Source organism: Mobula birostris, chromosome 27 (assembly GCF_030028105.1).
Source record: "Mobula birostris isolate sMobBir1 chromosome 27, sMobBir1.hap1, whole genome shotgun sequence".
NCBI lineage: Eukaryota > Metazoa > Chordata > Chondrichthyes > Myliobatiformes > Myliobatidae > Mobula > Mobula birostris.
The window spans coordinates 32,523,059-32,538,825 of NC_092396.1; the positions used below are offsets into that span (position 1 = coordinate 32,523,059).

The 15,767-nt window shown below is 42.4% G+C and overlaps 1 protein-coding gene across 5 annotated transcripts in view; it reads left to right on the forward strand.

The window, feature by feature from the left end:
* The window catches only part of LOC140188698 (endothelin-converting enzyme 1-like), a 214,600-nt gene that overhangs the window by 154,673 nt on the left and 44,160 nt on the right, over positions 1-15,767 (forward strand). For all 5 annotated transcript variants that reach the window (XM_072245232.1, XM_072245231.1, XM_072245230.1 and 2 more), the window contains 5 exons: positions 2,296-2,442; positions 3,892-3,957; positions 11,786-11,974; positions 14,495-14,637; positions 15,394-15,508. In XM_072245232.1, coding sequence (XP_072101333.1) covers positions 2,296-2,442; positions 3,892-3,957; positions 11,786-11,974; positions 14,495-14,637; positions 15,394-15,508 — 660 coding nt within the window. The remainder of the gene's footprint in view (positions 1-2,295; positions 2,443-3,891; positions 3,958-11,785; positions 11,975-14,494; positions 14,638-15,393; positions 15,509-15,767) is intronic.

Genomic DNA, 15,767 nt, shown 5'->3' on the forward strand with positions numbered 1-15,767 from the left:
AGATATTCTCTCTCTTCTCCCCTCCTATCAGGAAGAAGATACAAAAGCCTGAAAGCACTATTCACCACGTTCTGGTACAGCTCGTATCCCAAAGTTTTAAGACTATTGAACAGACATCTTGTGCAATAAGTGGACTCTTGACCTCACAATCTACCTTGTTGTGGCCTTGCACTTTATTGTCCATCTGTGCTGTAACCATAATACTTTATTCTGTGTCCTTTTATTATACTGATTCTACCTAAGTGTACTGTGGTGTGAAATGATCTATACGGATGGCTTGTAAGCCAACTTTTTTCATTATATCTTGGTACATCTAGCAATAATAAACTAATATATATATTCAACAACGGATCTATTACGGCCCTCCTGGGAAGATAATTCTAAAGATTCGCTGGCGTGAAGTAATTTTTTTCTGCCATGCTCATCGTGAGTGGCCAGGTCTTTATCTTGAGACTGTGGTGCCTAGTTCCAGACAGCCCAGCCCTGGGAGCATTCCTACATCTACCATGTTCAAGCTCTGGTAGAGTTCTCTACGATACAGTGAAGTGTTGAACAAGTTAGATCTTTATTCTTTGGAACGTAGAAAGTTGAGGGGGGACTTGACAGAGGTATTTAAAATTATGAGGGGGATAGATAGAGTTGACGTGGATAGGCTTTTTCCATTGAGAGTGGGGGAGATTCAAACAAGAGGACATGAGTTGAGAGTTAAAGGGCAGAAGTTTAGGGGTAACATGAGGGGGAACTTCTTTACTCAGAGAGTGGTAGCTGTGTGGAAGGAGCTTCCAGCAGAAGTGGTTGAGGCAGGTTTGATGATGTCATTTAAAGTTAAATTGGATAGATATATGGACAGGAAAGGAATGGAGGGTTATGGGCTGAGTGCAGGTCGGTGGGACTAGGTGAGAGTAAGAGTTCAGCACGGACTAGAAGGACCGAAATGGCCTGTTTCCGTGCTGTAGTTGTTATATGGTTATAAGTGTTGACAAAATGCTGTGGCTTAGATGGTTGGCTTCTAAAATGGAAGTACTCCACAGCACTCAAGGGCAGGGGCAAGATACTTGGAACTCAGAGTTGTGGGAGGTGGAGGATGTCGAACAGAGTGGAAGGCGGTAAAGCACAAATGGAATTTAATATAAGAATGAGAATTTTGGAACTGAGAACTTGAAGCTCATCCAACACAAAAAGTGTGTTGTCAGGACTATCCAATTAGATTGATTACTAAACAGCAACTTGCAGTTAGACACTTCCTTTAAAGCAGAAAAAATCAATCAGTTGGCAAGCAGAGAAATGCAATGCACAGGACAGGCAAAATCAGATCCAAGTTTAACTCGTGGGCTGTAGTACCTCAGTAGAAAATGATTGGGCATCCCATTCCTACTGAAATTCCAAAGAACCTTGTCAGCAGGTTTAGGACTTGATACGAAACCCCCATAGCTGAATCGTCACAAGCAAGAGGATCATCAAACATAGTAAAGCTATAATTTAAAGGTGATTAACAAGATTGGTGTCTAAAAGGATTCAAGTAAATGGGGGTGGCGGGGTGGAAATTGTTTCCAATGGTGGAAGGACATGTCTCACAGCAGCATAGGCTGTTTAGCTGTGTTAAGAGTAAAATACAAATGTGAGTTGATTGGTTGTTATAATTTGGAAAGATGATGAGGAATGTGAAAACAAAATCAAATACCTAACAAGGAAACAAACTGGCCTAAAAAGCAGGGCAGTGGGATAAACTGAAAAGCACTTTCAACGTGTTGACATAGGAATGATGAGCCACATGCCCTCCCTCTAATACGTTCTTCTGCTTTTGCCCATTATGCTGCTGGCACTTAGAGCAGCAATGAAGGTCCACCATCTCTGGCGGCACTCACGGCTTCCTTCACCGTCAGGCACATCCTCTTGGTTCACTGTCAGTCACGCAAGTCCCAGGTGGAGGCTCGGGAATACTGTCACACACAGGTGTAGAAGGATTCTTCATTGTTGTTTCTGTAACAGCAATGAAGTTTCGTTTGACCAGTCAGGGGTGCTAGCCCTGAGCTGAACCCCCGAATCTGGACGGCCATTCTTAGTCCGGCCTCTACCCTTTGACCTGTCTGGCATGGGTAACCCTACCAAGAGCCAAAGTGTAAAGTCCTGACTCCAGCCGGCATAGCTCTCCGGTTCATTGAAGCAGGCAAGCCTCCAAACCACAACAAGGTTGTGGTCCTCTCAGAGCTCTAATACTAAGAGCCCTAATTATAGTTTTAGAAGGCTGTGACCTCGTAGTTAAGATGCTTAACAGAGTCTTCATTCTTTCTCCAGTTGGGAGGCTGGAACATCAGCAGAGACTGGAACAAGGACAACTTTCAAGAAGTGCTCCAGGCCGTCACATCCCACTACCAAAGCAGCCCATTCTTCGTCGTCTACATCGGCACTGATGCTAAAAGCTCCAACAGTAATATCATTCAGGTACACAGCTGGGAACAAGGCCCGAGTCCATGTGACAGGGAAAAAAATAGCTAAGATCCGAGGAAACCTGAGTTGCAATTAATTGAAGGTGGCAGAGTGAATGTGGTGAACAGACTGGGTAACAAGCAGGTTGTGGCAAAGCCTACTCATTAACAGTACGAGGTGCTTTACTAAAGCAAGAGGAGTGCTTGGAAAGATGTAGATAGAAAATATGACATTCCCTGGAGAGGAAGGAAAAGCCACCTCTGCAAATGTGAGCTAAAAGAGTGGGAATTATCTGAACTTATCCAATCTGATATTGAGTCCAGGAAGCTGTAATATGCCTAGCTGGAAGATGAGGTGCTGATTTTTAATTTTATGTTATGCTTAATTAGAATAATGTAGAGGGACAATGCAGAAGTGTCAGCATGGGAGTGGGGTAAAGAACTAAAGATGACCCAGAAACTTTCTGTGCAACTTAGAACTTGCTTAATTTATAAATTTTTCCGGTTCTGATGAAAGGTTATTTCTCCCTCCATATATCCTGATTGACCTGATTCTTATCTCCATAATTCTATGTTTTATTTTAACTGCCCCACCCATCTACAGTATTTTCTTCTGTTTTGAATGGAAGAATCCTGCCAGCTGACTCACAGCAGGCTTCCTCAAACAGCAATGCGATAACAAGCAGGGAATCTGGTTATGGTGGCATTCAGTGAGGGAAGTCAAGGGGTTCAGTGAAGCTGCTTGGAGATTCACCGAAGGCTTGTTGGGGAAAGAGAGGAGCGGTAGGAAGATGGGAATGCATGGTTTTCTTTGGCATTTTGTGTGCACCAAAACAATGCCTCTTAGCGATGTTGCCATGAGGGGAACCAAGTGTAAGTATTAATGGAGATAGCATAAAGGAGTGTTTAAATTGCCCTGTTTAGAGAGGAAAAAAATTGAGAAATGAGTTCTGGATTTTTACATTGGCATTTCTTTCAATGAGGCCATCACCAATATTAACAACAATCAAAAAAATCCAGGATGATATCAGTTGTGCAACAGAGTCGGTAGTGGAGGATTGGATTCTCCAGGTTAGTGGGAAACCCAGAGAAATGGTGTGAGTTGTCAGAAGGGGTTCTCACGAGATGCTCTGGTTTCCTTCCGACAAATTGACTGCTGCAAATCACCCCTGGTGGCAAGGATCTGGTGGGAGAACTGGAGGGAGCTATGTGAATGGGCATGTGAGAGAAAATGGGTTGAAGGAAATAAAGTGGGGAGGAAAAGACCAGTCAGTTAATCTGAGAGCTGCAGTAGATAAAATCGACTGAATAGCCTTCTCCTAGTTCATAAAAAAATGTGAAAAGGGAAGGTCTCATCTTGATGAGAAAAAAATGAAAATGAACTCCTATGCCTGTTGTCACAATCACAAACTACATCTACTACAAAGTATTTAACCTTACTCAACACTTGCTGCTTCCTCTGCAGATCGACCAGTCCGGACTGAATTTACCTTCAAAGGATTACTATCTCAACAAAACTGCCAATGAGAAGGTACATGACTCAGCAATGTAAATTCCTGAAATCTCTCGTAAGTTAAATTAGTATCACCAGTTTATAAGTGACTTCAAATTGAGCCCATTCAAGCAGTGCTCAATATCCTGTAGAATGCTCCTTATCAATCACCTCCCCATTCACCACCACCACCACAGATAGGTGTGATTTTCTAACTAAAGTGCTTCACTTAACATGTTGACGAGACTGTGCTTGACAGCATGCTACAAGGATGAGAATTGATTCTCCTCTTTTTAACCTTCTGCACTTTCCTGTCAAAGTCAAGTCCATTTCAACAAAGATGAACTAACTAAGCAAGGAAGTCTTGTGGCTCTTGCTACTTGGTTTGACAGCATTCTCTGGCCCAATCTACTTGGCTTGTGTCATTGCACTGAAAGGAGGGCAGGTTCTCTGCACTAGATTCATTTGTTTTACTGAAAATAACGTTCAGCAAACTCTGCAAACAGAGTAAATCTTCCTTGGATAAATAGTCAAAAGGAAGATATCCTTGTCCTTCATTGGTGACACAAATGAGCTGGGAGAAGTGCTGGATGGTGCCATTGCTCCCATCATTGTGATTTGAGTGCATCTCTTCCAATGTTAGCAGTGCCTCTGCTGAACATCTATTTAGGCATTTTTATAGATAAGTATGCTCTGCAAATTTATGGTTGTTTACAAACACCCCTAATATCTCAATATGCAGCTCAGTGTCAATTTTATTTGATAATCATCTTTGGTCCATTTTAATAATATGTCATGTTTGTTTCCAGAAATACCTTAGCAAGTTGCCTGGTTTGCCACTCACTCCTCAGGGACTCTGGCCGAATCCCAAAGTAACTGGGCCAAGTATTCTTGGACAGTCCTAACCACCTTTCAAGGAACATAACATCTGCCTGCCCTTGAGACAGGCAGGTGGTGGGCAGGAGGCAGTGCTTACTTGTCTAGATATTTCATTTACCAATCAGTGCAATTGGTTTGGCTTCAGCAGTTGTGGATAGCAGTGTTTAAATGCAGATATTGAAAATTTCACCTGGCTTCAGCAGTATAGAGATGTTGGTGGATTGCTATGATCACCTATTTAGCACATTTCCCCTTGATTATTACTTAACAAGCCATATTGTTGCTTTAATTAATGCATGAGTAAGCACATGCGTATACTCGTTGACCACTTTATTAGGTACACCTGTACACCTGCTCATTAATGCAAATATATAATCAGCCAATCATGTGCCAGAAACTCAATGTATAAAAGCATGCAGACATGGTCAAGAGGTTCAGTTGTTGTTCAGACCAAACATCAGAATGGGGAAGAAATGTAATCTAAATGGCTTCGACCATGGAATGATCATGGTGCCAAACAGGGTGGTGGAGTATCCCAGAAACTGCTGATTTCCTGGAATTTTCGTGCAAAACAGTCGCTAGAGTTTACAGAGAATGGTGTGAAAAACAGAAAACATCCAATGAACAGCATTTCTATAGGCAAAAATGCCTGGTTAATGGGAGAGGTCAGAGGAGAATGGCCAGACTGGCTCAAGCTGACAGGAAGGCGACAGTAACTCAAATAATCAAGCGTTACAACAGTTGTGTGTAGAAGATCATCTCTGAATGCAGAACACATCGGACCTTGAAGTGGATGGGCTACAGCAGCAGAAGACCATGAACGTACACTCAGTGGCCACTTTATTAGGTATGGGAAGTGGCTGCTGTATGTATTTAGATGTCAGCAGGCACCCAGTGCTGGCATTGCCAACAGTCTTCACCCACCCTCAGAGATTTAACCAAAAATTAAATCACTGTGGCTCTGGTATACGGTACAAGGTGTCGTGTGAAGAGGAAGAACTAAAGCAAAAGCAAACAATACAAATCCTGGAAATACAAAATAAAATGGAAAACACTGGAGAGGCTCAGCAGGTCAGGCGGCATCTGCGTAGGAAAAACAGTTAACATTTCATGACCTTCCATCATTTCGCCTGAGCCTTTCACATAGAAATAAATTGCCAAGTGGCTGACGATCAAGTTCTATTGGAAGGGAAACCACCCAGAACACACAGCAACTGCCTGCCCTGTGTGGAAGCAGAGTCAGTTCTGACACATGCATTGCTGGAAAAGATCCCGTTTCTAGAATCCATATCTCAGCTGTGTTGATGGCAGGAAGGGAATGGTGAATGTATGATCTGGATTGCTGGCAACACACTGCCAGACGTAATCCACACCACCATCTTCAATTGAAGCTTTATCTTCCATTGGTGACCTCAGCTGGTCAATGCCTCCAACCAAATAATAGCAACATAGAAACATAGAAAAATAATGTGAAGCTGATGTTCATCTTAACACTGACTTGACTCATACTTTGTTCAAGCTGCTAGAATCCGACACCCCCCCGTTCAATTCATTTTTAGTACGCAGATTAACAGAATAAGATCTGCCAAATGTCTCCCCTCTCACTGTGAAATGGCGAAAACCTGTTTTTCCCTTATTAGAGAAACCAAGAGATTGAACAAAGGACCAGATTTAATTACCGTGGTAGCTTTATATCACAAGATGCTTGAAGTAAAGTAGAAATAAAAAGAAGAGTTGCCATGGCCAAAACCAACTTCCAAAAAATGAAACCCATTTTTACCAACAGACACATTTCTATGACAACAAGGCTTAGGCTACTAAAATGTTACATCTGGTCAATCTTGCTGTATGCTTCCGAAACATGGACTATAACACCAGAACTCCAAAGAAACCTAGAAGCAACAGGGATGTGGTTTCTTAGAAGAATGCTGAAAATATCATATAGAGATAGGGTATCTAATGAGACAGTACTCCAATGTGCCCATACAAAAAGATCTTTAATGAGAACATTAAATGAGAGGAAACTTAAATTCCTGGGCTATGTCATTAGAAAGGGAGAAATAGAATGCCTTACATTACAAGGCCGTATGCCTGGGAAATGCAGAAGAGGAAGGCAAAGAAGAAAATATATGGACACTGTGAAAGAACTAACAGATCTAAGTCTGCAAGATATCATTGACGCTGTGAGGGATCGTTCAATGTGGAGAGTCATGATCGCCCAAGCATGTGACGCGCAAGGCACATGAAGAAGAAGAAGGGGGAGAGAGAGAGCCTGTGGTGGGTTGAATTGAAATGCAACAAAGCATCAATAAAGACACAGACTTGCAGTACCTCCAAAGACTACTCGTTTACCAAGTCTGTGTCTTTATTGATGCTTTGCTGCACACTTGAGTGCTCAGTGGAGGGCGCCGATGCTTCTTTGCTGGTGGAGGAGGGGGGATCGTTGCTTTGCTGCTGCTTACACATGGAAGGGGGGCTGGGTGGGGGCTTTGGCGTTCTAACATTTCACTGTCATTCATTCTTCGGGGCACTTCTCTGTTTTCGTGGATGGTTGTGAGAAAAAGAATTTCATGATGTAAATTGTATATATTTCTCTGACATTAAATGTACCTTTGAAAACTTTAAAACCTTTGAAATGGATTTGTTTCCTCTTCAAAGGGGTTCTGACGTGAATTTGACTTCTTTTGGAGAATATTGCTGCCTGTTGTTGTAGATGTGTATCTTGGATTTTGTAAAAAGGATTTCTCACTATTATCATGAGCTTCTGCCCAGGTAAAACTCTCAATCAGAGATCTAGACAGGGTGATTCCCAATGGGTATTGTTGGGATTCACTCAGACCTGTCCAGTTGACAATAAATTGAAAGCCATTCTCACTTAAGGCGTCCTTCAATATCCAATGACTTCGCCTTTGGATGAGTTAGAGGAATGCTTGAGCTACAGCCAGAAAGTGACAATGTGTCAAAAGAACTGATTTCACTGGACAACAATTTTTTTCAAGAGAGTTGCTTCCTCAGAATTTTTTTTTGTTTATGATAGACTGCTTGAAGATGAGCACAAATATAATTTCAGACTACTTGTATCACGTAGGAATTTGGAGAAACAACAAATTAACTTTTATTGAATATAGTGTGTTTAATTGCGTAATGGTGCTGATGCTTTGCAAATAGTTCAACTAAGTTAAAAATATTTTGTTAATGATTTTCATTTGTACTCAGTGTCTGAGGCTTCTCGCTTAGGTGTCCAACAATAATTCACCAGCATTGATGGATTCCAGTTGCCCTGGTATCTTTTCTCCATGACCGCAATATCTTGGTGAAACCTTTCACCATGCTCATCACTAATAGCACCAAGATTTGCAGGGAAGAAGTCTAAGTGGGAATGCAGAAAATGAATCTTCAGTGACATGTTGCATTTCATGGTTTTATATGCTTGAAGCATGCTTTCAACCAGCTGCATGTAGTTTAGTGCTCTGTAGATGCTGAGAAAAATTTCAACAACTTCCTTGAATGCCTTCCATGTGATTTTCTCCGGTCCACTAGAAATTCTTCAAATTGCCTGTCATTGATGAACTTTTTGATTTGTGGACCAACGAAAATGCTTTCCTTAATCTTGGCATCAGTTTTTCTGGAAAGACAATAGACAATAGGTGCAGAAATAGACCATTCATCCCTTCGAGCCTGCACCGCCTTTCTGAGATCATGGCTGATCATCTACTATCAATACCCGGTTCCTGCCTTGTCCCCATAACCCTTGATTCCCCTATCCATAAGATACCTATCTAGCTCATTCTTGAAAGCATCCAGAGAATTGGCCTCCACTGCCTTCTGAGGCAGCGCGTTCCACACCTCCACAGCTCTCTGGGAGAAGAAGTTCCTCCTCAACTCTGTCCTAAATGACCTACCCCTTATTCTTAAACCATGCCCTCTGGTATTGGACTCTCCCAGAATCTGGAACATATTTCCTGCCTCTATCTTGTCCAATCCCTTAATAATCTTATATGTCTCAATCAGATCCCCCCTCAATCTCCTTAATTCCAGTATGTACAAGCCCAGTCTCTCTAACCTCTCTGCGTAAGACAGTCCGGACATCCCAGGAATTAACCTAGTGAACCTACGCTGCACCTCCTCCACAGCCAGGATGTCCTTCCTTAACCCTGGAGACCAAAACTGCACACAATACTCCAGGTGTGGTCTCACCAGGGCCCTGTACAAATGCAAAAGGATTTCCTTGCTCTTGTACTCAATTCCCTTTGTAATAAAGGCCAACATTCCATTAGCCTTCTTCACTGCCTGCTGTACTTGCTCATTCACCTTCAGAGACTGATGAACAAGTACTCCTAGATCTCTTTGTATTTCTCCCTTACCTAACTCCACACTGTTCAGATAATAATCTGCCTTCCTGTTCTTGCTCCCAAAGTGAATAACCTCACACTTATTCACATTAAACGCCATCTGCTAAGTTTCTGCCCACTCACCCAGCCTATCCAAGTCACCTTGAATTCTCCTAACATCCTCATCACACGTCACACTGCCACCCAGCTTAGTATCATCAGCAAACTTGCTGATGTTATTCACAATGCCTTCCTCTAAATCATTGACGTAAATCGTAAACAGCTGTGGTCCCAATACCGAGCCCTGTGGCACCCCACTAGTCACCACCTGCTTTTCCGAGAAACACCCATTCACTGCTACCCTTTGCTTTCTATCTGCCAACCAGTTTTCTATCCATGTCAATATCCTCCCCCCAATGCCATGAGCTCTGATTTTACCCACCAATCCCCTATGTGGTACTTTATCAAATGCCTTCTGAAAGTCAAGGTACACCACATCCACTGGATCTCCCACGTCTATCTTCCTGGTAGAAAGCATCTGTCTCAAATATCAAAATCCTTCATAGAAATGTTTGTGCCTGGTGATAGCAAATTCCATCCTTACAGTCCTGAACCCAATAATTATTACTAAAACCTGTCCTGCCATGCAGCAGCCGTGCCGCCTAACCATGGACAAGATAGGAAACTTTCCAGCTTACATTGTAGGCAACATTTTAATTGACTTGAATTATGAATTGAAATAATAAACATAAGTGATTTCAGAAAAATGATTTGTGATAGGGAAATTTCATGGTGATTTTCATGATCAGTAGCTCAAAATTCATAAGATATACTTAAAGGTATTCAGGAAGCAAAATCTTTGTTGTCCAGTGTTTTTTTCCTCCTCATTTTGGCTTGTACCTATTCCTTTAATCTGATGGCAGAGCGTTTAAAGACAGCTGCCTTCAGATTCATATTGGCAGCCTAATTCAATGCAAATGTTGCTGGATTTGTATGTTTGCAGGGAGTAACTGAGCCATTTATTTCAAATGTAGTTATGGTATTTACTTGCGTAAGTTAGAAATAAATGACTGATGTATGTATGACTGTGAGTTTGTTAAATCTAGCTTACCTCAGAGTAGGTTAATTTGAGATGATTAAATTGGTTTTGAAACTTTAGAATGGTGCATGTTAACACAAAGATTAGGGCATATACAAGGGCAGGAATGAAAATCAGTCACTAAGCAATAACAGAAAGAATGCAAGCATATAGGGAGAAAATTATCTTTGATTGCCAGTGTTAAATGTGTACATTTTGGCTGTCAGTTTTGCCTAGTTCTGCTAATTTCTTTCAAGATTTTGGTTGTATATTATTAGCAGCAATTACTTTATTGCACTTATTCACTTATTGTTAAATGTCTTTGCTACTTAGAGTTTCAGACTTTTAAGAAGTTTAAGTTCAAGTTCAGGTTTATAGTCATTCAACCACATACATATTTCTCACCAAATGAAAAAACAGGCCTCTGGACCAATGTGCACAACACAGTACATATAAAGTAATAGTACCACAAATAAATCTACAAATAATAAAATATATTCCAGAAAATTGACATTTTCTCCTAAGGTGCCTTTATCAATAGAAGTCAAAAAGTAAAGAGTATTATATTAGTGGCCTGGCCGGTGGCAGAGAGTTCAGTCGTCTCATGGGCTGGGGGAAGAAGCTGTTTCCCGTCCTAACAGTCCTTGTCCTAATGCCACTGTAACTTCTGCTTGATGGTAGGGGATGTCAAAGAGATTGAGGCAGCCTCTCCACTTCCTGAGGAGATTGAGGTAATTGAGGCTCTTCTTTCCGACATTCTAACCATTTTTACAGGAGCACCATCAAGAGAGTCCTGACCAGCTGCATCGCCGTCTGGTACGGGAATTGCAAGGCATCTGACTGCAGGGCCACTACCAAGGATTGTGAGGCCTACTGAAGGGATCACTGGGGTCTCTCTTCCACCCATTCGAGATATTTATCAGGAACACTGTGTACGCAGAGCCCCTTGCATTGTCAAGCATCCTTCCCACCCATCCCCAAAATTTCTTTATTCCCCCCCCCCAAACCCAGGCAGAGGGTACCATAGCCTAATAGACAAGGACTGTAAACTTAAACATGAAGTCTGATTTTCATATTGCTCTTGTAGAGGGAAAAAATAAAACCAGGAGTACTTATGCTATTGGGTTCACTGTCATGAACTTAGCTAAATGTCAGTGCCATTGAAGATACATTTGAGACTATCAGAGTACCCCTCAGGGGTATTGAGCTATTTAAGATTCCGGCAGAAGATTTGGGAATATCGCTGATGGGTAACACTATGAGCTGGAGGACTTTCTGGACAAACGCTGAGGTGGAAGGTGGAAGTAGACGATTTAATTTGAAGTTTCTTCAAGAAGCGGAGAGGCATAGTAATCAAATGGGCCAGACTGCGGTGTCACATCAGTGAAACATGAATAAGGATATAGAATGAAAATGGGACTCTTGCAGGAAGTTCTCACCCTAACTATGGTTTATTATTACTACTGTCATTTTCAAGAGATTCTACCTCTTCAGAATTAGAAACCATGTATGTGTTTCATTTAGTCATTGTGCTAATTAAACGGTTTTGAAGTAAAGCACTCTTTTCCTTTCCCTCCAGGTCATAACAGCTTACTTCAATTACATGGTGAAACTAGGGGTGCTGCTGGGTGGCGAGGAGACTTCCACCCAGGCCCAAATGCAGCAGGTTCTCGACTTGGAGACAGAGCTAGCCAACATAACAGTTTCACAGGAGGACCGCGCAGATGAAGAGCAAATCTACAACAAAATGACGATACGCAGCCTCCAGGTGAGCGATGTGTGATGGTGCCAAGTAACCGACTGAATCTGTATTATCTTCCTGGTAGAAGATACAAATTCCTGAAAGCGTGAACCACCAGGCTCAAGGACAGCTTCTATTCCACTGTTACCGAACTCATGAACAGACCTCTGGTAGAATAAGATGGACTCTTGGCCTCACAGTCTACCCCGTTTTGATCTTGCACTTTATTATTTTCATGCATTGCACTTATTTGTAAGCTTTTACACTTTGTTCTGTGTTGTTGTTGCTTTACTTCGTTCTAATTCTAACTCAATGGGCTGTGCAACGATTTGATGAATGTTGGCACATGTGACAACAGTAAACTAATACCAATAGCAACACTTCGTCTACCAAAATGGTGAGCAGCTGCCAGCCATCCAGGAAATCAGTGCATATATTGCAGAGGGTAATTGATTGATATTCTAAATCTTGATTGAGTGTTCATTTCTCCCTCCCCTTCTCCCTTCTTTCCTCATCCTTCAGTAGCTCACACCCATTCCTGCAGGGGGAATTGAGTCAGATTGTCAGAGCGAGGTAGGACACATGGCTAAATTGTGGCCCAGCAATAACCTCTCACTCAACTTCAGTCAGACTAAAGAGCTGATTGGTGATGTCAGGAAGGGAAAGGTTGGACAACCATGCACTAGACAACATTGAGGGATCAGCAGTGGACAGAGTAACAGCTTTAAATTCCTGGCATCTGGCCTTGGCCGATGGAAATGTGGACCAGCCACAAGTATGACCTCAGCAACATGTTCGAGTACCAACTCCTTATGTAGCATATGGTTAATGTCCTTGGAGTATATGCTTGCATAACCTCTCATAACTTTCAGTGAGTAAAGTATTCGTCATTAGGTCGCATCTGGAACTTCCAGCTGGCAGACGATTTCCCTCCACACCACTCTGACATATTGGGTAACCATGTACTCGGCAGGTTAAAACAGTGGTTTGCCTTTGTCTACTGCCGGGTGAGCTTAAAGAGATCACCACCTCCTGCAGTGGATGAGCAGGACATCTAAGTGCCTTGTCGTGCTCTTAGCGCTCCACCAACGCCTGCTGGTCTGCCTTCTTGATCATTGAACCATTAATTGGTCTCTTCCACTCAATCTGCCATGGCCAGACTTCACACGCTGGGACAGGCAGATCCCCTACCTCACCGAGGGTCGAAGACCCGTCAGCTACCCTCACCTGGTTTGCCGAGACGGTTTACCAGGGTGTGGCCACTGCGCGTGTTACAGCTACTTGGAGCCACAGGTGAGAGCTGAGCGCCAGGTGGGGACCAAAGGTGGACGAGCTGCCCTGAAAAAAGGCACAGCAGGCCCCGCCCCCCACCAGAAGTGTGACCACTCTCTAGACATCCCATACACCCCATAAAGTATTAACTATGATCAAACACACACGTACACTCACCTTTTCCCTTCAACTTCAACACTATTTACTGTTGAACAAGAGGTTAAAATTCATCTACATTTGCTGTGTCCACCTGTCTGTTAGTCATTTTTATTTTGATGATCAGAAATGCAATTAGCCGCGTCTGATTCCAGGATTGAATGAGTTGTCATATGAAGAGTGTTTGATGTCTCTGGGCCTGTATTCACTAGAATTCAGAAGAATGAGGAGTGACCTCATTGAAACCTATCAAATGGTGAAAAGCCTTGATAAAGTGGATGTGGGCAGGATGGGAGAGTCTAAGACCAGAGGACACCTCAGAATAGAGAAGTGTCCTTTTAGCAGGGAAATAAGGAAGAATTTCTTTAACCAGAGAGCAGAGTATCTGTGGAATTCATCGCCACAGGCAGCTGTGGAGGCCAGGTTTATGCATATTTAAGGCAGAAGTTAATAGATTCTTGATTGGTCTTGGTATGAAGGGATACAGGTGGAAGGCAGGAGATTGGAACTGAGAGGAAAATTGGATCAGCCATGTTGAAATGGCAGAGCAGACTCAGTGGACCAAATGGCCTGATTCTGCTCCTGTGTCTTATGGTCTTCTAGTTTTATCTAGATTATGTACTAAACAACTCCTCCCCACCCCCCACGCCCAGTTCGAGCAGTTCAGCCAGCTGTAATTGTTACCAGGAATCAATCACTTGAGTCCCTTTCATCTTTTTCCTTCATTCATCCCTCAATGCAAGTTGATTTCATTCTTCAAAGGGATTGATTTATTCTCTACCTTAAAAGATAGATGAAGTATATCCTTGAGTTAACCAGCTGGAATCCTCCAAATTGAATCATTATCTCTCCCCATCCTCCACCCTGAATCCCAATGTTGCACTGAGTGAAGACTACAAAAGATTTGTTTCCGAAGTAGCTGCAGAGTTGAAAGTTTTATCTGTTTGGGGATTTTAATCATTTTGTGACCACCTGCCCCATGGCATAGAGAGCCTATGAATATTAACACGGTATGGGAATGCACTGTGAGTTCTGAACCCATGCTTCTTATTCATTCTGGAACATTCTTTGTCTCCTAGTCCTGGCCTTTTTCTGTTTAGTAAAACTCTCCTTTTTCAGGCGCTGGCTCCAGCTGTTGACTGGCTACCCCTGCTCTCTGCTATCGTATATCCAATGGAGCTGAATGACTCCGAGCCTGTGGTCGTCTATGCAAAGGAATATCTGAAGAAGGTCTCCGACCTGATTAATTCTACAGATAAAAGGTCAGACTCCATTACATTTATCTTTTTTTTCATAACAAACACAAGACAGCTATACTCAGCTTCATTCCATCTGCCCAGGAAGTGTCTACATTAATTTAATATGAGGATAAGGTATCAAAGGGAAGGAAAATAAATAAAAACACTGAAGGTCAAGAACAATTCTCCACAGTTCATAGTGAATTCTATCACATAAAGATTAATAAAGGAAAGTGAATTGGTTTATATCTTGGAAAGGTCTCAAAACCTTAATTACAGTCAAGTGCAGACTGTAGTTAAGTGGGCAAGTATGGAGGCCATTTTGTGTGTTTTAATATCCAAAGCTGTTGTTCATCACGGGGCTCATCCAGAATCCACAATAATTGTTAAGAGTCTGTCTTTGCCCCTCCCCCTAGTGATAGCATCCTGTTCTTCCCCAGCCCCAGGGTCTCAACATTTGCCCAGTCTGATTTCACCCTTCTGACCCTTCAAGCTACGCCACCCAGCAATCCCCCAATTTAATCCTAGCCGAATCACAGGACAATTTACAATGACCAAGAAACCAACTGGTATGTCTGTGAACTGTGGGAGGAAACCAGAGCACCCGGAGGAAACCCACACAAACGTGGGGAGAATGTACCAACTCCTTTCAGGCAGCAGAGGGAATTGAACCCGGGTCGCTGGAACTGTAAAGCGTTGTGCTAGCCACTACACCTCCATTATGTTAAATATTCGTCTTTACAATGGACTGTGAAAGACGGTCAATATTTCTGCTTCTAGTATCCTCAACAACTATATGATGTGGAGTGTGATAACCAAAACTGCCAGCTGTCTGGATCATCGCTTCCAGGATGCCGAGGAAGAATTCCTCATGGTCATGACAGGAACTAAAACAGTGAGTAAAAAGCCATTTGTTGGCTGGTAATAGATCCCAGAACCTAGCAATGATTCTCATTTAATTGAATGTATTAACATTAATCCAACGTAATCCAGATTTGATTCAATTTTAGAAGCATCCATTCCAATGTTGTTTTAGTACTTTTCCTGTTCATCTCTGGGTAAGTCCAGAAAGCTGGACTGGATCAGTAAAGCTGGCCATGTACATTTACATTAATATTCAAACAATTTGGTCCATGAACTTCCATTTCCAGTAA